Source organism: Columba livia, chromosome Z (assembly GCF_036013475.1).
Source record: "Columba livia isolate bColLiv1 breed racing homer chromosome Z, bColLiv1.pat.W.v2, whole genome shotgun sequence".
NCBI lineage: Eukaryota > Metazoa > Chordata > Aves > Columbiformes > Columbidae > Columba > Columba livia.
Window position 1 is genome coordinate 32,487,881 of NC_088642.1, and position 21,425 is coordinate 32,509,305.

At 40.6% G+C, this 21,425-nt stretch overlaps 1 protein-coding gene across 4 annotated transcripts in view; it reads right to left on the reverse strand.

Annotated features, from left to right (window-relative positions):
• The window catches only part of SNX24 (sorting nexin 24), a 93,256-nt gene extending 73,492 nt beyond the window's left edge, over positions 1 to 19,764 (reverse strand). The window contains exon 1 of one of the 4 annotated variants that reach the window (XM_065045316.1): positions 19,445 to 19,764. In XM_065045316.1, coding sequence (XP_064901388.1) covers positions 19,445 to 19,504 — 60 coding nt within the window. In that variant the 5' untranslated portion in view covers positions 19,505 to 19,764. The remainder of the gene's footprint in view (positions 1 to 19,444) is intronic. The other 3 variants (XM_065045313.1, XM_065045314.1, XM_065045312.1) reach the window with 3 other exon arrangements.
• Positions 19,765 to 21,425: the final 1,661 nt, after the last annotated feature.

Consider the following 21,425-nt stretch of genomic DNA (forward strand, 5'->3'; position numbering starts at 1 on the left):
GTAATACACAGGCTTTGTCACCTAATACACAATTCTATTAATTTAACGATGTTGTAGGAAAAGCAGTTCAAGATGTTAACACCAATATGACTACACTCACAGATTAATAAAAGAGTATGTCTGTCTATTTGAAATGCCAAATGTTTTCTTATTTTTTATACATACCAATATTAGACACACATACACACCCTTATGTATGAAATCAGTACACAACTAGGATCAAAAGCAACTAGAAAACAACAAAGCTTATGCTAAGCGTGAATTCTAAGTGCATTTCTTTGACTACTTGGCTTTTTAATATGATTGTAACATAAAGTGTGCAGGAGATTGACCAAACAAAACAAACATTTGCCTCTGACTTTATTTTGGCCAGGATTAATTCCAAGAACCTATTAAGAGTAAGCAGTGCTAATTCCCACTCCTGAAAGAAACCTGTGCTTAGAAAGCTTAAGCAATAGAAACAGAAGTCCAGTCTTCTCTCTCTGCTTCAAAATCCCTGCAAATTAAAAATACTCTGCAGTGACTGCAAGTTTCCACTGCATCTAAACCAAGTCAGTCCACGGTTGCTCAACATGTGTTCATACGGGGAGTTTACAAAAGACATCCCTTGTCTCAGCTGCTCAGGGGTAGCTGGAACCTGGAGACAGAATGTGGACCTGGGAGCTCCTCAGTGGTCACCAGCAGGCTGGCCTGCACTCTGCCTCTTACTTCTGACCACTAGTGAAAGTTGTTGGAGCAAACAATTACAGCTGAAAGTTATTTTTAAAATGCATTCAACCAGTTCTAACTTCGCACACCAAATCCCTAGAGCCTTCAACAGGAGCTCAACATTTTATAGAGATTTTATTTTTGGGAGACATATTTAAATATTTAGAACATTACACAGAGGAGAATAAAAGAAAAAAAATAACACAACAGTAACATGCTATAAAACATTTAAGAAGCCTGTAACTTGGCTTTTTTTTTTCCTTTTTTCAAAACTATACAGTAAACTTTGCTATTGTTTTCACTTAAATACAAAGTACTACAATATCCACTGTAAAAGTATAAATTTAGATATCATTATGTCAAAAAAAAAAAAGTGCAACAAAAGAACACTAAGGTTAAAAGTCAAGCACCCCAAAGTCAGGGAATTCAAGAAACAGTACTAACCATGCTTATCACAATCAATCCCTTTGGGCTTAATGCCTCAAGAGATAATTAAAAAAATATTTCTCAAGATCTTGGCATTATTCAGCGAGCAGGCATTCTAGCATTTTTGTGATCAGTCTTGCTCATGTTTGATCTCAGGCCTGTTAAGTGCCATTTAAACACAGAGCTGGACCAAACACCAAGCTGAGTGATTCAATTCATTTGATTGAAAGAAGAGATGCCATTCAGAGGGACCTTGACAGGCTTGGGGAGCAGGCCCATGTGAATCTCATGAAGTTCAAAGAGGCCAAGTGCAAAGTCCTGCACCTGGGTTGGGGCAACCCCCAGTCTCAATACAGGTTTGAAAACAGACTGAGAACAGCCCTGTGGAGAAGGACTTGGGGGTACTGGTGGATGAAAAACTGGAAATGATCCAGCAACGCGCACTTGCAGCCTAGAAAGCAAATCACATCCTGGGCTGCATGAAAATGAGTGTGGCCAGCAGGTTAAGGGAGGTGATTCTGCCCCTCCTCTGCTCCACTCTGGTGAGACCCCGTCTGCAGTACTACATCTGGCTCTGGAGCCCCCAAAATAAGAAGAACATGGACCTGTTGGAGTGAATCCAGAGGTGGTCACAAAGATAATAAGAGGACTGGAACATTTATCCTATAAGAACAGGTTGAGACAGTTGGGGTTGTTCAGCCCAGAGAAAAGAAGGCTCTGGGAAGACTGTACTTCAGCCTTTCAGTGCTTAAAAGGTGCCTATAAAAAAGATGGAGAGAGATTTTTGTTGGGGACTGTAGTGACAGGACAAGGGGCAACATTTTCAAACTGAATGAGGGGAGATCTAGACTGGACATAAGGAAGAAAATTTTATTACGAGGGTGGTTAGACAATGGAATAGGTTGTCCAGAGAAGTTGTGGGCATCTCAGCACTGGAAGTGCTAAAAACCAGGTTGGACTTAATCAGCAACCTGGTCTAGTGAATGCTGTCCCTGCCCTCGGCAGAGGGTTGGTCTAAATGATTTTTAAAGGTCCCTTTCAACCCAAACCGTTCTATGATTCTATGAAAGGGGACATTTTACATTTCCAAGCTGTCTACACCAAGAAAACGAACCTAAGTCTATTAGAAACTAAAATTTTGTCTCTGTGGTAGTACAAAGTAGCGCAATGCCAAAGCTCGTACCAAGCCAGCTTCAGTACCAGACCTACTACTACTTCCCTAGGCTGCTCTGATCAAATTACAGTTTTTTAATCTGTATTAGTTTCAAAGCCATGATCTTTGTGCAGCACTGCAAAGCCACACTGTGACTGCATGAGTGTAAGAGCATATTTGGCTGACTTGGGGCTTTTCACACTCAGCTCCTTCTCAGAATATGCTCTCATGGTACCTTGTCTCTACTGCCCCCCGCTAGTGGCTGGGCAGTCTGTGCACACACTGAGCTCTCAGGTTAAAACCAGCCATGAGTCCTGGACCTTAGCCAGTAATCACAGTTAAATTTTCTGTCTCCAGTGCTCGGGTGATCCAGCACAGTGGCTTTCAAAAGGCTGACAGTCAGTGTATGCCAACTATGAGACAAGTTACCCTGCTACTATCTTGCCTTCCCTGGGGAACGATAAATTAGTCTCCAATGCTCTCCTGCAAGTCTGTTCATGATCTGTAAATGGAATAATGTTTTACTATCTACAAACTAGAAATTAAGAACTGTTGTAATGCAGAAGGTAAAAATGGGGTTTTTAACTCGGGACTGCGTAAATGTTGACTCTTACTGCCTAACTATCACACTGCCCACCATTATCTCACACTACTACCTTAAGAAATACAGAAATTGTCTGCCTGAGCTGTGAAGAATAAAAATTTTTCATTGTAATCATAGTCCTTGTTAGTGACCATGTTCCTTGCATACTAGGAATTTTTTAATCAATTAGCATCAGACACCCTGCTAATGCCAAGAACAGAAGTGAAATACCAGGGGTTTGTATCTAGTATCCACAGACTGATCCCCTCCTTGCTTTTTTAAGCCTTTTACATTACTGAGAAATGTTATGGAGTTGGTGGTCAGTGTTTTCTTTTCGATCTAAACAGGCCCTGGTGTATTCCATTCTTCACTCTGATCAGAGATCCAGAAAGCAGTGTAATACGTCATCCTTCCTCCTACAATGCCTTCTCCTGTGGGTGCTCTTTCCCATACATTCACATTCCTGAAAGCAGACATGGTACTCCTTGCTTAGTGCACACTTCTCGTCATTGACTTTTGTTTACATTCATCTTCTGAAACTCCAACATGCATTTGCCTTTTCTCCAACAGCATGACATCAGTGACATGGCCACTATGCGACGCTCAATAAGCCACACATCCTTTCAGGAATATCTGTGACCTAATCTGTTGGATCTTACTCTGTTCTACTGGTATTTTTGATAAATACAGCACTTGGCACCAGTTCCTACTGAATTGGTGCCCCAATTCCTTTTCTTAAATAATCTTTCAAATTCATCACAATTATTTTTAATTCTACTCTTGTTCTCCAGCTTGTTCACAGTCAGTTCCACCCTGGCGTTGATGGCAAATCTAAATAAGGACACTCTTACTCTATCATTCAGGTCACTAACACACCAGCTCATACAGGACCTCAAACATACTCAATCAATCTATCCATTGTCGACATATGCATATGCTTCTGCTTACCTGTACTCACATATGTACAATCACATGTGTGTTCACGGCATGTCTGTGTTCTGACCCTATCTGAATATAAGGAGATTACACTGACCACAGCACATTGTTGGTTTTGATGTTTGCTTAGTGGCAACTGATTTAGCGTGCCTTCAGCACAAATAAAACTTGTGTTAACAGCATGCTCACTGAATTCAACTAATTTGTACTTTCCACAACCAAACACATATTTTAACTAGGAAATGTGACACAGCTGTTTGTACTAATGCACAAATAACATACACATAAGCTAGCACATCGCAAAAAATCGACATTGTTATAAGAAGTCATTCTACAGAAAACTCCACCAAGAAATAAAAGAGAAAATACTTTAAAAGTTGGTCTGCATTAAGCTTAAAATGAAAACTTTCCTTTTTTCTTTTTATGTGCAATATTGAACAGTGAGTTCTGATCCTAACCTGGAATTTCTCTGAGGAACTGTATAACATAACAGTATTTTTCTGAATATATTTAGAACAGAAAAGGAAAAAATGCAGGCTCATTTTAAAATTTTGCTTAGCTATGCAAATGTGGAAGAAACAGTGGGAAAGAAAGTGGCAGACTTGCACAGACTTGCTAGCGGGGTGCTCAGAGTTACACTGCTGTCAGAAATTCCCTAGGTGAAACTAAAAAGAAATACTTTGTGCCCAAGCATTTTTTTAAATTCCTCAGAGATACCATAAATATTAATAAGAACATATTTTAAAACAGTCTGTTAAATATTAAGGAATGTGCTTGTATGCTATACTAAAGTACAACAATTGAATAAACATCAGTTCTTCCGACAGGATTCACTAAAATATTTTTTTGGCTCTCCAGAGATATCCTTATTAACCCAAACTAACATGCTCAAAATAATATGATTCAATGATCTGGCAGTTTCTAAGAACAGATTACTGACATGGTTTTGAATGTTTCTTAGATGAAATCACTAACATTAACACCTTCACGTTAATCGATTGGTGTCAGCAGAATTCTGGAAAGCTATGCTGCAGGCTCTAACACCAAAGCAGTAATCAATTAAGGAAGTCAGCTGAAAAAAATGATGCAAAGATCAGAGTTGTCAATGGCAAAATAATCTCATCTCAATGGTGTCAAAGCAAGAGTAAAAAAATGCCACATACTTCCTTCATAATGCAAGAAAACTATTCCAAACAAAGCTTCAGTAAACCAATGATTGTCAAATAACTATTGCAATTAAAACATCTGAAGAAATTATTCAAGAATCTATATTCTAGACCGTATTTATATAATATCACACAAGATACATTTCAGTACAAGTTATACAAGCTTTTTTTTTTTACATTTTTAAAGAACATACTTGCTAAAAAAACAGTGATTTTATTTAAAGAATACTTAAAACTCCAAACAATTAATAGAGTTAAATACCAAGAAAAAAATACATGCAATTTAGTCCCTGGAAATTCACTAACATTTTTTAGGCGTCCTACACACTTTTCTTTTTGAATAGGAAGAAACAAAGCCACTGATTTTTAACTGTATGTTCCATCTGTAAGCACAAATAACACTGCTTTGTTGTCCTGCTAAGTTCTTGAACCTGCTGAGTTAGCAGGGATGTCCACAGCAGGCTGTTGAGAAGGGGAGCGCTAAATACCACTCAAAATAGGGTTCTCATTTCTCCGTACTCTTTGTTTGGCTATCACCATCATGAGGGCCTCTACCATGCTACATGCCATAGAAAGCTACCTGACACAATCTGTAGTGCATTCTTTACCTTCCACAAGCAAACCATCAGAATCTATTAAAATTACTTTACGCCGATAGCACTAGAGACATGACAAATCACAGGCCAAGAGTCAGATACCAAAGAATGTGCCTCAGGGCGTTGGGGCCAGGCCCATTTGCAAGCAAATGATATTGTGTGAAGCTGGCGTGCTCAGTGCATGACAAACTGATGCAATTTCAGTACTGTCGGAGAAGCTGGCTGAGATTTCTCTGATGCTGGCTACAGTTAGTGTACAGAATTGTGCAGAGTTCCCAGATTTGAATCACTTGGGTCCTGAGAGGGCTTCACTTGACAAGCCACAAATAATTACACTACACTCTTTCTATTGTACTCTATTATTTTACCTCTTATCTCTAGGCTTCGAGCACTCATGAACAAGCAAGGTCGCTTCTGTTTTGACCATGATGCAACAAAACATTGCTCTTTTGTGATATGATAAATAAAATACAGGCCTGCAGACTAAACATTTTTATCAGGTCCATTTTCCACTTTTATAAGCAAAAACTTGTTAGAAGCGCAGAGGTTGGAAATAGCCATGCAGGCAAGTTCATGAGCTTTTCACTTAAGACTGTGATACAGATATCTTGTTATTGTAAAAACTCATTTGAGAAATGGGGCATTAAGTTCTTAGTCCGTAACAGATAACAGTTATGTCTGTGATTACTTTAAGTAGGTTTTTACCCCCTTTCAAATCAGCGATTTTTGACAATTTAGTTGGTCAGTAGCAAAAAATAGTTTTGAATGTGCAGCATGTTGCCAGCTCTTTCCCAGACACCAAACACTTCAAAACTAAAGTAACTGCATTTTCTGTATAAGATCACAAAACGTATTATTTAAAAACCGAGCCAGTTAGGAAAGTTCAGTGTTAATGGTATTATCCTGGGCACTAAATTTAAAAAGAGTAATGACACTAAAAACATTCACACTCTAAATAAAAAAAAAAAAATAAAAAGCTGAAGAAAAAGCAGTGGCTTTTGTGGTTTAAGGAACTAAGTTCTAGTCATCTTTTCTTAGTGTATAGAACAATTTACTTTTTCAGAAGAAATTACCTTCTTCCTCCCATGGTCTAGGAAAAAATTAGGTTTTTACTTTAGAGTTCTGTATTACAAACCAGATGGTAGCATTTTTTTCAGCCTTAAAACTATGTTTAGAGGTTTTCTAAAGCTGCAGTTAATACAAACCATTGGATAGTAAAGGAAGAATGCAAATAGGAAGATTAAATGCACATAGAGAAAACAATTATACCAAGTACTGTTTCTGATTCCCATTAATGTATTCTCCCTATGTTTATTTTCCAGATAAATATATAGCAGCAAGTAGGCACCAAAAGGTACAGAGAAAATGGTAAAGGACTTCTTAGCTACAAGTGCTGAACTCAGAGTCTATTCCCCTACTTTGTCTCTAACTCAGGCCAACGTAAGGGTTGCCTTATTTGAGAGGAGGCAATTACTGTCCTCACTAACACTATTAACAAATTCTTCGCAAGTTGTTTTACATCACATCTAAAAATATGTTTTCCTTCTTCCCAATTGGCACTAAAAAATTATGGCAAAACAAGTCTGACATCGTAACATCTCTGCCAAGGGAAGGTAAAACTGAAACAACCAAAGGAACAGATTTTGATACAAAAGAGAAATATGGAATTTCTATTTTTTTAAAAAAAGCATACTCAGCCATATTTCAGAAGCTACTAGAGTTTTGTAATCTACATGTTGAAGAGGAATTTTTAAAACACGCAGAGGAAACAGTGCAAAGATTGTTCTGCTACCAATCACACATCCATATCCACATTCTGAGTGCTCAGCAAAAGGAAAGGCCTCTGACATTTTCTATTCAGTACCAAAAATAGATGTTTTCAGTAATTACTGACTTCTTATGCCCCCTCACCACAATGTGAAAACAGAAGCTAAGTCTTAGGCTTTTAGAAAGAGCACGGATCTTCAGTTAAAACCTAGCTTTTAAATGTTCTCTGGATTGTTTTTAGGAATGGAGTGGTTTGGATTTTCATGTAGCATCTGTCATCGTGGAATATGATTTTTCTTAGAATTTCAAGAAAAGAGAAAAGCAAGAGGCTAATATATATTCTGATCCTATAACAGCATAGCATTCAACTCAAAATTTCGTTTGCCATTTTTTTCTTGAATGTCCATTTCTTCACATATTCCAAGCAAAGTAAATATTTCTATAACATTCCCTGACATCACTAGAAATCCATTCATTTTTTTATTAAACTGAAGACACGGTCCTTATGTTTCCACATATCAACAAAACAAGATAGCTAGATTGTAATCACCATGATAGATTGGCTGCAAGTAAGACACATGTCCAGGGAGTCATATACCTGGAAAGAACTTGATTGCTAAGTAAAGAGAATGGCATGGAATCTATATGCAAAGAAACAGAGTCCTGTGCAAGACCAGAAGGAAGTTAGCTTTAGTATATATGGTCACTTTTCATAAAAGCAGTTCATTGTAATCAATACAAACTTGCTGTTGAACAATTGATTGCTTCACCACATAATCAAAATTATTCATTTGTCCTGATGTAAAAGATTATAGGAGAGCCTCAGATTTCATTATTTTCCAAATTGGAGATACTGCAGCATATAAATACCTCCTGCCCTAGAATAAAAAGGGAATCCATTTTTTAAAAGTTAATCAACTAAAGGAATCACAGAATGTTTGGGGTTGGAAAGGACCTCTGGAGATCATTTAGGCCAACCCATCTGCTAAAGCAGGTTCACCCAGAGCAGATCGCACAGGAATGTCGCCAGAGAAGGAGACTCCACAGCCTTGCTGTGCAGCCTGTTCCAATGCTCCCTCAAAGTAAAGAAGTTTCTCCTCATATTCAGTTGGAAGCTTCTGTGTTTTAGTCTGTGCCCATTGCCCCTCATCCTATCGTTGGGCACCACTGAAAAGAGTCTGGTCCCAATCTCTTGACACCCACCCTTGAGATATTTATAAACACATAAAGCCTTCTCTTCTCCTGGCTGAACAGACCCAGCTCTTTCAGTCTCTCCTCATAAGAAAGGTGCTCTAGGCTCCTAATGATCTTCATAACCCTCGACTGGACTCTCTTCAGTAATTCCTTGTCCTTAAATTGAGGAGCCCAGAACTGGACACAGTACTCCAGACGCAGCCTCAGCAGGGCAGAGTAGAGGGACAGGAGAACCTCCCTCGACCTGCGGGGCACGCTTTTCCTAATCCACCCCAGGAAGAAACAAGGAATATAAAAAATAAAATAATGAAGATGATTCTTATCTCATAGTTCTTGAGGTAGATCAGTGGGAGAAAATACTTTCACATAAGTTATATATAATTTCCAGTATATTAAAGAATTAAGTAGCCAAACAATGTTTGGATAGACATTACTTTTCACAGCATCTCACCAACAAACAACTATTACCAAATGTAATCAATCCCTTTCAGGACTGATTTTTGAAACTCTTGTGTACCATGTACGGAATTCAGCAACTCATTTAACCTACAGGCCCTGGTCTTAACAGGTACCCACAAACACTGTGACATACAAATATTTGTACATACAAAATGGAAGATGCAGTGGAGGTTTGCCTGTTATTTCTTATGAATTACTCACTCTAGCTACACTGACGGCAGCTTCAAAATCCTAAAGCATCTTCTCAGATTTCCTATTCATACATTCTTAGAGCTGACAGTTGTTTTGAACAGGAGGTGGAGCTCTCACTGCACAAGCAGTGGAGGAATGAGAGGAGTCATATTTTGTTTAGAACCTGGAATGGACGTGGTGCTCCTTTCTCACAGTATGCTCTTTCTGTCTCATTTTAATGCCTAAAAGTATCCAAGCATTGCTGTTGTGCCCCAAATACTTCATTTAAAAACAAACAAACCAACCAAATCAACAACAAAATAAAACAACAAACAAAACAAAACAAAAATCCCAACCACATAGTGCTTATTGGTTTATGAACTCTGAAATGTTTATAATATGATAAATAGGTTGAAATATTATCGTTGTTGTTGTTGTTGTTATTAGACTGTTCCTACTAAGAGAGTATCCATGTTCTGGCTACGAGATCTTTATCGTCAGGACATCTAAGAATAAAAAATTTGTTAACAGACTACACACACTTCCCCTTTCATTTCCCATTAAAAATACAATGCCGCTTTCAAAGGGAATGATGATACTTCTGCTTTGTCATCAAAATCTCCTTCCAGAATGCTCTACAAAATGCTATTATAGCGCTCTGCAAGCCACACAAAGTACAGGCTTATAGAAAACCAAAACCAAAAAGTTTATATAAGTCCTCATATAATTCCTGTGAAGAGGAGAAAGAATGGTTGCTCACAATGAGAGCATTCAAAATGCAGCAGCTATAAAGCCTCCACTAGCACACTTTCATAGTGCATACCTAATGTAAGTACACCACTGTACCCAAATGCAGCACGGAAATTCTACTACCAAGCGCTCTGCCATGCAAGCCTGTCTTCTCTATGTTCTCCTCACTGCCAGCGCACAAGGAAAACCTCTATCGACCTTGGCAGAGCTCGGTCAAGACTGACTAAACTTTGTCTTCAGTGGCCTATTGCGTAAGAAATACAATTAGGTCACTAAGCTGTAGTATAAAGTCTCATTGATTTCTTTCCTATTTCTTGTGAATTCAAAGATAATCATTACAAGAACCACCAAGATTTACACATATTCAGCCTCCATATAAGCAACCCTTTAAATTCCTCAATATAAAAAATTCATGAAGGAACTGAAAAAGAGAGATAGATAAGGACAAGAAGAATGTGTTCATGTAAATTATCAGCAAAGACAACATTCTTCACAAAGACTGTAAAAATGAAAATCTATAAGTGGGTGGGTATCGGGTGGCATTTTCCAACGGATAATTTCAAACTGTAGTGGTTTGAAGAATTGTCATTTAAAGTTTTCAGTTATTCTAAAAGTAAATACCCATTATTAAAAAAGACAGCTTTCTAAAAATCCTTCTGTAATACGAACTTTATTAATATAAATTAACAACCTAGTCACTGCTGTAGATGAAAAACACATCTTTGGCTTCTTCAGGACTCACCAGTCACCTAGCATAAAAATGGTATCATATACTGAAATGCCAAGATAACTTCATAAATGCCATGACAATGATGACTAATTAAAAATTAAACCTTCAGTGAGTTATATCAATCATTAAAAATTCAAAGATTAGTTAAAATGTGTGTTACAGCAATAAAAAAAGAAGGGAGAGACCTATTACATCTTCCCTCATGTTGTGTTTGAAAGCCTGTTGGGTTCTCATTCCTGGGAAGTAAAAAATGTACCTATGCTTACCACTATCTTTGTTGACAAGATTTTACAAGTATCACAACTTGATACTAAACAGATAGCAAACACCAGCAGAAGCAGTCAAGCATTAATCATGTCATGAAATAATTCCACTGGTAATGTTATATTATTAACAAAGTTTTGCTCTTACTCTCTCTCAAAGATTCAATGGAACTCAAATATATCTTTATTGTGATGCATGTTTGAATGCTCTGCTACCTCCTATCTTTCTGAAAATGTAACTTCCTCATCAAAACCACAAATCAGCACATCTTGGGAGAGAACTGGGTAACTGATGTTTTGCAGTTATGGTTTACCGACAGAATGTGTCAACTTCTTGTCTTTCAGATGGTAAATTGATATAGGCAATCATGTTTCTGTTTCTTTATCCCACTGCTGACCCCCCCCCAGGAATACATCAAAAGTGATTTCTTGCTCAGAGAAATCTTACACGGCCCTTTCCACTAGGATTTCATGACTGTGAATCAGGGCAGTTTTGAGCAATTGCACAACAATTAGAGATTACTGGTGCTATAGGTCTCTGTGTAACCTGTCTACATCCCAAAGCAGATTAAACACACAAGAATGAAATGGCTTTAACTGATTGTTATGTATGCACTCAGTTTTTCACTTCGGCTTTAAGTTTTTCCCATTTCTGTCTTAGCTGCCTTCACATGCACTGCAACATTTTCTGTGTCTAACTTCATACTCTTGAAGTTACTGTTAGATATCAAGTAAGCAGTTTCATATCACTGATTTAAAATCTGTCAACACGAAAACTGACTGGAGGAAAGAAATTTAATCATGACTGCTCACAAATGCACAAATTAAAAAAGAAGAAAGTATATTCAGTAATATCACTCTTTGGCCTAAATTTTCAGATCTATTTCTTCCATTAATACAGGCTCCTTCATTGGAACTGAAAGAAACTGGTCAAAATAGCTTTTTTTCTGACACTACAGAATCACCGGCACCTGTCCAATTATATTTATCCTCCTCATCTTCGCATGTAGGAGAGAAAAGTATCTGTACAGACCCACTCTGACTCCCTCGTGGAGTAACCAGGACATTTAAAAATTCATTATAAAGACACTAAGACAATAAAAATAGTATAATTGATCTAATTGATCTAATATTTCTGTTTAACTACCTTGAACTTGGAGTAACTGGTCTGTCACTGATTTCAGTAACACTTGTGACACAAGGTAACGTGGTAAACTTGTACAAGCCAAATTGGTAAGCAAGTCTTCCTACTGATAGATTTCATACTCAAGGCACACAGAGCCTCTTCGGATTTTCCACAAACTACCAAGTTCACAGAGTCCAAAGACTCAAAGGGTTACAATAGTAACACTTGAAAGTGTTTTTACATAAAAATCATTCACATATTACTCCTTCCATACTTTTAAACTATAATACTTATACCCCCTTTATGTATCACTTGCTATTGTGAGTTACTCTTAGGCTTCATATGGAAGAACATCTAACAACTTCCCTTTTTGATTCTATGCACATTTGCTTTGACAGTAAAGAATGCTGAAATACAAAAGCTATACCAAACTTTAAGTCCCTGTAGTTCTATACTTCCATAAGCAACAGTATAGCCTAGTAACTAAACCACTTTTTCTATGGAGGCAAAGTCCATGGACTTTCAAAAAATCCACAGTACCTCAAGACCCTACATGTCATATCTTACTTCCACAACATTAGCAACTCCAGGAGCAATTTGGGCAGTAGTATTGAAATTAAATTAATTAAAAATATAGTAAGCACATGTGTCAGTCAAGTATGACCTCTGCTCTACCACACATATAAATGTATGTCACCTTGACCTGCCATATACCACTGTAAAATTTTTTGGTCAATATAAATCAAATGTACACTAATTTATTCAGTAAGTTTCCTAGCTTCTGAATCAACATTAGAAATCTAACTACTATTTGTTATTCTGTTATTGACAAAGGGAGCATATTTAAATGATAACAAGAACACATGGGTGTCATTTTGAAGTTGAATTGTTCCCTAGGGACATCCTTAGTAAGCCTCTACATTTAAAGGTCATTCACTGCCAAATTATGAACAACTGTTGCATTTATTAGCACAGGCTCAATAGTTTGGAAGCTAGTGTCATCAATTTAAACTGACAATGAAATCTAGTTGTCCACAAGGAAAACAGACATTTTCCTTATTCCATGTGTCATCATTTTCTGTATACCCCAAACAGAATCGGAACAAGTGCAAGTTTACTCCATATTTTTCTTGAGGGGGTGATGATGGTGGACAAAAGGCTTTCAAGGTTTTATATCAGAGGAAGAGTGTTTCTGTAAAGCTGAGCTTCTAAAATAAAGACTGAAAGGAGCATGTTTGCCATTTATTAATACTTTGTTGACAGAGCTATATTTCAAGTATTGCATTATAGACTTTTTGCTCTTTTTTTCTTTATAATCTTTTCTTTCCCTCAACTGATCTTTCACTGGTCAAGACACAACCCCTCCTATTTCTTAATTGCTCTGCAGTTTTTCCTCTGAAGCTAGGGAGAAGTTTCTAGTTTCTGTGGCAATTCACTTCCACCCTTTTCCCAGAATTGAATTCTGCTTCTAAAGCTAGCCAGTGGTTGATAAGTCTCTGCCCTTCCCCCTTTCCCTGTGCTACCTAGCCATACTAAGGAGCAGAAGAAAATAATCTCAAACAACAGATTTGAGGGAAAGCAAGCTGAAACCAAACCAGTAAGTTGGTAACGAGCTTCTTTAAAGAAAAGGACAACACTCTTTTCATGTCTTTCCTTTCCAGGCAGTGAGAATACACAGTGGTGAGTTGAGTCAAAGAGGACCTGGATGCTGTTCTTCTCAAGATAAGAAACCAGAAAGGCAGTGATGTCAGGAAAGCGTGTTTTGGTAGTCTTCCAGAGCCACTGTAGAGAGGAAGGAGTCTCCTCCCAGTCTCGCACTTCATGCAGGAGGTCATCATTATTACTGTTACAAGCAAAGAAACTAGGACAACCATCACCACACTTGTCAAAAAACCCTTCTTCAGCCCTCTTTCTCTGCAACAGCCCCTGACAGTCACAGTGCAGAAGACACCCTCTGTAAGCTCCAACAAGTTACTGGGCTGGTGGAAAGCCTGCATGTGAGCAATCTTCTACTTACCCCAAGCTTCATCATCTGTTTCTGCTACCAACTATATTACCTCTGATAGTTCCTTGTTTCAGCTATTCCAATAAAACATTTGAATTCTGAGCAAGTTAGCACTTGTGGGAAAGAGGAAAAAAAAAAAGCAGCAGAATATCAGTTAGATAGTTCCCTGAGGCCTCTGGGATGTATCTCATCAGGTCCCGCAGATTTATGCATGTTCAGGTTACTCAGGTGATCATTAAATGGATCTTCTCTTAGGTTCATTTTGGTTGGACAATACCTTCAAGGCCAAGTCCAATCGTTAATCTGGTTAAGACTGCCAAGTCCACCACTAAACCACATCCCTACGAACCTCATCTACACATCTTTAAAATACCTCCATGCATGGTGACTCAACCACTTTCCTGGGCACCCCGTTCCAGTGCTCAAGAACCCTTTCTATGAAGTTTTCCTAATACCCAAACTAAATCTCTCCTGTTACAACTTGAGGCCATTTCCTCTCGTCCTGTCACTTGCTACTTGGGAGAAGAGACCAACACCCTCCATGCTACAACCTCCTTTCAGGTAGTTGAAGACAGCAATAAGGTCTCCCCTCAGCCTCCTTTTCTCCAGGTTAAAAAACTGCACTTCCCTCAGCCCCTCCTCACCAGACTTGTGCTCCAGGCCCCTCACCAGCTTCACTGCCTTTCTCTGAACTTGCTCCAGCACCTCAGTGTCCTTATAGTGAGGGGCTAAAAACTGAACATAGGGTTTGAGGTGGGGCCCCACCAACACAAGTACAGGGGGATGATCACTTCTCTTGTCCTGCTGGCCACACAATTTCTGATATAAGCCAGGATGCCGGTGGCCTTCTTGGCCACTTGGGCACACTGCTGGCTCATGTTCAGCTAGCTGTCAACCAACACCCCTAGGTCTTCCCCACATCTGCAGTATTGCCTGGGGTTGCTGTTACACAGGTGGAGGACTCAGCACTTGTCTGTGTCACACAACTGGCCTCAGCCCATCAATCCAGCAGGTTCAGATCCCTCTGTAGAGCATTCCTGCCCTCAAGCAGATCAACACTTCCACACAACCTGCTGCTGGCTGCAAACTTACTAAGGGTACACTCAATACCCTTGTTCAGATCATTGATAAAGAGATTAAACAGAACTGGCCCCAATACTGAGTCCTGGGCAACACCACTCATGACTGGCCATCCACTGGATTTGACTCTGTTTAGCACAATTCTTTGGCCCCAGCCATCCAGCCAGTTCTTTATTCCTCGCAGAGTACACCCTGGATGGCCATGAGGTGCCAGCTTCTCCAGGAAAAATCTGTGGGAGATGGTGTCAAAGGCTAGGTACACAATATCCACAGCCATTCCCCCATCTACTAAGTGGGTCACCTTGTTGTAGAAGGAGATCGGGCTGGTCAAGCAGGACCTGCCTTTCACAAACCCATGCTGACTGGGCCTGACCACTTGGTTGTCTTGTATGTGCTCTGTGATGGCACTCAGAATGTTCTGTTCCATACATCCCCCAGCACTGAGGTCAGACTGACAGGCCTGTAATTCCCCAGATCCTCTATCTAGCCCTTCCTGTAGATCGGCATCGCGTTTGATAACCTGCAGTCAACCGGGACCTCCCTGGTTCACCATGACTGTTCACAAATGATGGAAAGTGGCTTGGTGAGCATGTCCACCTGCTCCCTTAAAACCCTTGAGTGGATCCCATCTGGCCCCATAGACTTGTGCATGCCTAAACAGTGTAGCAGGTCACTAACCATTTCTCCTTGTATTATCTGGGCTTCATTTTGCTCCCCATCCCCATCTTCTTGCTCGGGGAGCTGGGTACCTGGAGTACAACTGGTATGACTGTTAAAGACTGAGGGAAAGAAGACACTTAGTACCTCAGCCTTTTCCTCCTCCTCTGTCAAATGTTTCTGCCTGCATTCACCAGAGGGTGGAGATTCACCTTAACCCTCCTTTTGTTGAGAATGTATCTATAGAAACATTCTTTAATACAAACAGTTGGCAGGACTTTGTTCTGGTAGTCCCTTCCTTGACCTTTATCCACTTGAGATGTGTGGGAAGAGAAAATGCCAGTAAAGACCAAGACAAGAAGACCTGTTGAGTACCTCAGCCTTCTCCTAATTCATTTATACCAGTTTGCCAGTCATGTTCATCAGGAAAGGGGTACACCTTCTTTGATCATACTGTTTTTAATGTGAATACTACACTGTCCAGGTTTTGTTAAAAAAAAAGTTTCTCTTTTAGTGAGTTTGCCTGTCAGCTAAAGCCTTCATATTAGCTGCATTTTCCTGGAAAACCAGATACATGTTTTGGTAAATATAGCAATGGAATGCTAACTTATTGATAAGGACAGATTCACATCTCGCGAGAGGGGCAACCAGAAACAAGTGACCAAGAAACTGACCAATTGTGTATAACATTACATTCACGTGAATACTTCATATAAAAGTGGGAGATCATGAGGGTCTCGTTCTCTTTGCCTTTTTCGTCCCTTTTGCTTATGGCCGACATTAGGAGAGGACCTTGCTAGTTGGCCCTGTGAACTGAGGCCTAATGAGAGACTGAATGGCCGCAGAGTCCAATCCAGGACTTCGGGTGCCAGCTCCGCAGTTGTTGAGACTTTCAAGATTGGTTTTGTATATTTTGTATTATTTTCTCTATTCTTATTAGTAGCATTAGTAAAACATTTTTAATTTTTCCAACTCTTCTCTCTCTGTCCTTCTTTTCCTCCCGATTGCCTCTCCTTAGTGGGAAGGGGGGGAAGAGGGAGGGGCAAAAAGGGGGAAGTGGGGAGGAGAGGAGGTTAACAATACATCTGCCAGGGTTTTATTGTCACCCCGCAATCTAAACTCTCGACAGATAAATACGCCTGATGATGCAAAATAATTGAAATTGAATTACCTACATAATTTCACATAAAAAACATACTTTACTCAGATACATGGCACTAGTCCAGGATTGCACCCATTCCATTTAATTTGAACATTACATTTCAAAGAGATTCTATACTTCACAGCATCACTTCCTCCACTTAACTTTTCTAATTAATCAGATTCAGGTAGCACAGAAGTGCTGAAATATCTACTTAACACAAAATCTTCAACACCCTGCAATACTGATGTTTTATCACAGTATCTACCAACTCCATGGCTTCTGACTGTTAAGCCCCACATAATGAGGTCCAAAAGATTGAGACATAAGGTCATCTGGACATGGAAACATTCATAAGCTTCAATATTCCAAGTGAAATCACCTTTTGCTCAATGAAAAACAATTGCTATGTTACTATTTTTTCTTAGGTAAATATCTCTGCCTACAAAGTATATGCCTAACTAGTACAGAGGAATGGTAAACTCTCACTAACCTCAGTTTTGCTGGAGGGAGAGATTACACTGTACTCATTTGCACTGGCCATGAATGTCTATGCTTGAAAGAATTCTTACACAAATTATTTAGCAACGTAACAAATTTACAATTACATTAGAACAAGCCTTGCTCATGCATAGTCCATAAGCTCTTTAAGGCATAAATGGAATACACCATGTTATTATCAGAACAGACTTGTGCTCTTGCACAAGCATGACTAACCCACAGAACTTTAGCTATGACTTCTAGTACAGCTTCATGGTCAGGGAAATCCTGGAACTGATGCATCTGATAGCATGACAATTTTTGTATGGGAGGTGGTATAGAACCCCCCATCATCTGATTGAAGAGGCAAAGTAATCACACAGGAATAACTACCAAACTATTGAGCTACAGCAAGTTTCAGACACTTGAGTTCAATTCATCAGTAGTAACCTGAGAGGAACAGTGCTGTAATAGCCAACAGTTGTTGTAATAATCACACAATTTCACTTCCAAGATCATTTTCTTGGAAGACTTCTAGAAAGATGCAGTTTCATTTCTGATTTTTTTGAAGCTTAGACAGCTTCACGTTTATGAAATTAAAAAAACAAAAACAAAAACCAAACACAAACCAAACAAACACAAATCCTCTAGATAGCAGGATTCACTGACAGAAGTACTATTAAAGAAATACAAAACACACTAAAAATGAATACTAAAAATATATATTGCTATGAAAAATCCTATTTGTGTGATACGCACATCTTAGAAATCACAGTCACTTCAACTAACCTGCCCAACTGGGACATGTTGGGATCAGTCTGTGCTATTGTAACCACACTCAATCAGAATGTTCTAAAGTCAGTTTCACTACCAAAAATCACGCAGTCATGTTGTAGGGTACCTCTTACATTTAAGTTCAATTAAGAGGCAGAAATATTAATGCAGTTACACTCCCACATTAATGTATCTAAAGTGGTTTACAAGGCTTGTAAATACTTGCCAGTACTGAGGACAGCATTAGCATCAGATAGATGCACTTACTTCATGTAATTATGCCTACATGGACCAATCTTCTAGCAATGCAAAAAGATCAGATTTTTTTACTGGTATTTCTTAAAAGCTCAGAACTACTGAATGAATAGATCTACTAAAGATACTAGCTTCGAACATCCACCTTCAGTCAGACACCTTGGGCATCCACCAGAGCAATCACTGCCTCCACCCAAGCAACATATGGAAAAGTGTTACAGCCCAACAGCTCCATGGGATGAGAAAACCACTGAGGTCTTAAAATTGTGTAGACTAACTCCTCTGCTCAAGCAGGGTCAGCTTAAGCGGGCTGCCCAGGATCAGGTCCAGTCAGGTTTTGAGAACATCGGAGGATGGAAACTTCAGTTCTCAGGGCAACCTGTGCCAGTGCTGGACCACCATCATGGTGACAAAACGATTTTGTCTTTTATCTAAACGGTATTCTTTTTATGTTCATTTGTGCCTACTGACACTTGTTCCTTCACTGTGCTCCAATGAGAAGAGTCTGGCTTTCTATTCCTCATTCCCTCCATTCAGATAATCTGTACACAGTGATGATATCCTTCCGAGCCTTCTCTTCTCCAGGCTGAATAGTCCCACCGCTCTCAGCGTTCCTCACACAAGAGATGCTCAGGCCCTTCACCACGTTTAGCCCTGCACTGGACTTGCTCCAGCCTCTGTGCTGAGGAGCCCAGACCCCGACCCAGCGCGCAGAGGGGACCCTCTCCGCAGGGCCGCACACCGGGGCAGCGCTGCCTCTCTGCACCCGCTGGCCACGCTGCATCACCCACTGTCGCTACCGCCACCGCTCCAGATCACGAAGCGGGCGCTGGGCAGGAGATGCCAGCCGGGCCGAGGCAACCGCTCTTGCGCCGAGGGGCTCACGGCAGAGCTGGGCGGCCCCGCCCCGCGGGCCCCTCACGCCGGCACCTGCACGGCGGCCTGGCCCCCCGTGCATTCCCCGCTCGCCGCCGCCACATCGCCCCCCCGAGGCGCGGGGGTGTCCCGCCCTGCCGCCCCTCACCGTGTAGCCCCGCTCCAGCTCGCTCTCCTCGTAGCGGAAGGAGGGGATGTACACCTCCATGGCGGCGAGGCCGGGCCGGGGGCGCCGGCTCCCCCTCAGGCCCGCGTGCTCCCGCCCAGCGGTGCCGCCGCAGCCATCTGCATGCGGCACGTGACGCCGCGCACGTGACGCCGGGCGGGGCGGGGCGCGCGGCCCGGCCGTTGAGCTCCGGCCGCTACGGCGCGACCGTTCGGCCCCCGGCCGGGACAGCCCACTGGAAACGCCAGTGGAGCGATGGCGGCGAGGCCGGCGCCCCGGCTGGCCGCGCCGCCTTTCCCCGCGGTGAGTACGGGGCTGCCCGGTGGCCGGCAGGGAGGCTGCGCTGGCGTCACGGCTCTGGGCTAGATGTGCCCGGCTCTGGGAGTGGCGTGAGGAGAGCGCAGGTTTCTCTGAAAACAGCGTATTTTCAAAAACGATTGAGAGCACCTACTTTAATATGCCAGGGCAGCAGTGTTGCTTTGGACCCGAGAAGAACGGGGAGGAAAAGAGTTAACTTCCAATGGGGTGAATTTATCTAGCCCTGAATTGACACCACGGCTCAAACCACTTCTTATGCCCGCCTGGTCAACAAACTCCCGATAGCTGTACAAATATAGCACCTTTTGTAATGCCTCTTCAGAACTGATACGTGGAATAACGGGGGGAAAAATCAGCGCTGAGGAAAGTGGTCTATGTTGTGACTGTTCCTTGGAATGTGCCTCTTTATTACTTCACCATCTACAGCTGCATTTAGTAGGCAGTGCTGTTGCACAGGGTAACACACTTCGCATGAACTTGCTAACCTTAAGCTTCAGACCTTCGGGAAGCACTGCAAAATGACAAGAAACTGCAGCTGTATTAGATGGCTGTAACTTGAAACTCACCGTGTAAGGTTTTATAAATGCTGGAGAGTCTCAGAGGCTGAATGATAATAAGATGGGCAACTTCACCATCTCTCACTTAAAGAGTAGCTACCCTGTACGTTCATGCATATGCAGGGTTTGATTTCACATAAGCAGAGTCAAATGCAGAAACATACCTCAAAAATGGACACAAACTAAATGACTACTTTTATTTGACAACTGTGGTTATGCTATCTCAGTGTTTCTAAATTTAATTTCATTCCGCTCTAAGCAAAGACCTGTGACATGAAGAGTTCAATACAAAATAGAAGGCTTTTGACTGAAAAACTAGGGCACTAAACCAAAGTAACACTAGTTCATTTTGTTAAACTAAATCAAAGTAACAACCATACATAATAAAAAAATTACCTGAAATCAAAGCACAATAGTCTTCGGTCATTCCCCTGTGCACAGTGCTGGTCCCGTGTCAGTGTCCTCAAGTGCCCATGACCAGCAGAACAGTACCAGCACTGCTCGGTGGTCATGGTGACCAGGGTGAACAGGTTTCGAGTCCCCGTGTGCTCTCGCTGTAGGGACCAAGTCTTGAGAAGAGAGTGATAACTCAAGGGTGTGAATAAGGATTTTGATTTTTACCCAAAACATATCTGATAAATACGTTACAAACATCCCAGGGAAAGGCAGCCCATCAGTCTGGTAAATGTGAGAATGCTAGAGCATTATTATGATGCCCTAGTTTCTGTTAAGACTTCAGTCTTTAAGCTTAGTTTCCATTCTTCCCCTAATACGAAATGGATGGACAAGTCTTATTACACGATTTATGCTGTAATGCATTTATACTGATGAGAAGCAAGTAGAGGAGTTTTGTAGGGGCACTATTTGTGGTTGTTTGCAATCTAATATCCAATAATTGCAAAAAGCTAGTTTTCTTCTTAGCATCATATCACTTATTAACAAAGGAAGGTTTGAGACATTAATCTGGTTTCAAATTCAATAGTACATAATGGAACTTTTGACTGTGCATCAGCCAAGAGGAACAAGGAAGATTACATGGTGAGCTGAATTCAAATACATCAATATGTTTTGGAATGTTAAATACTTAA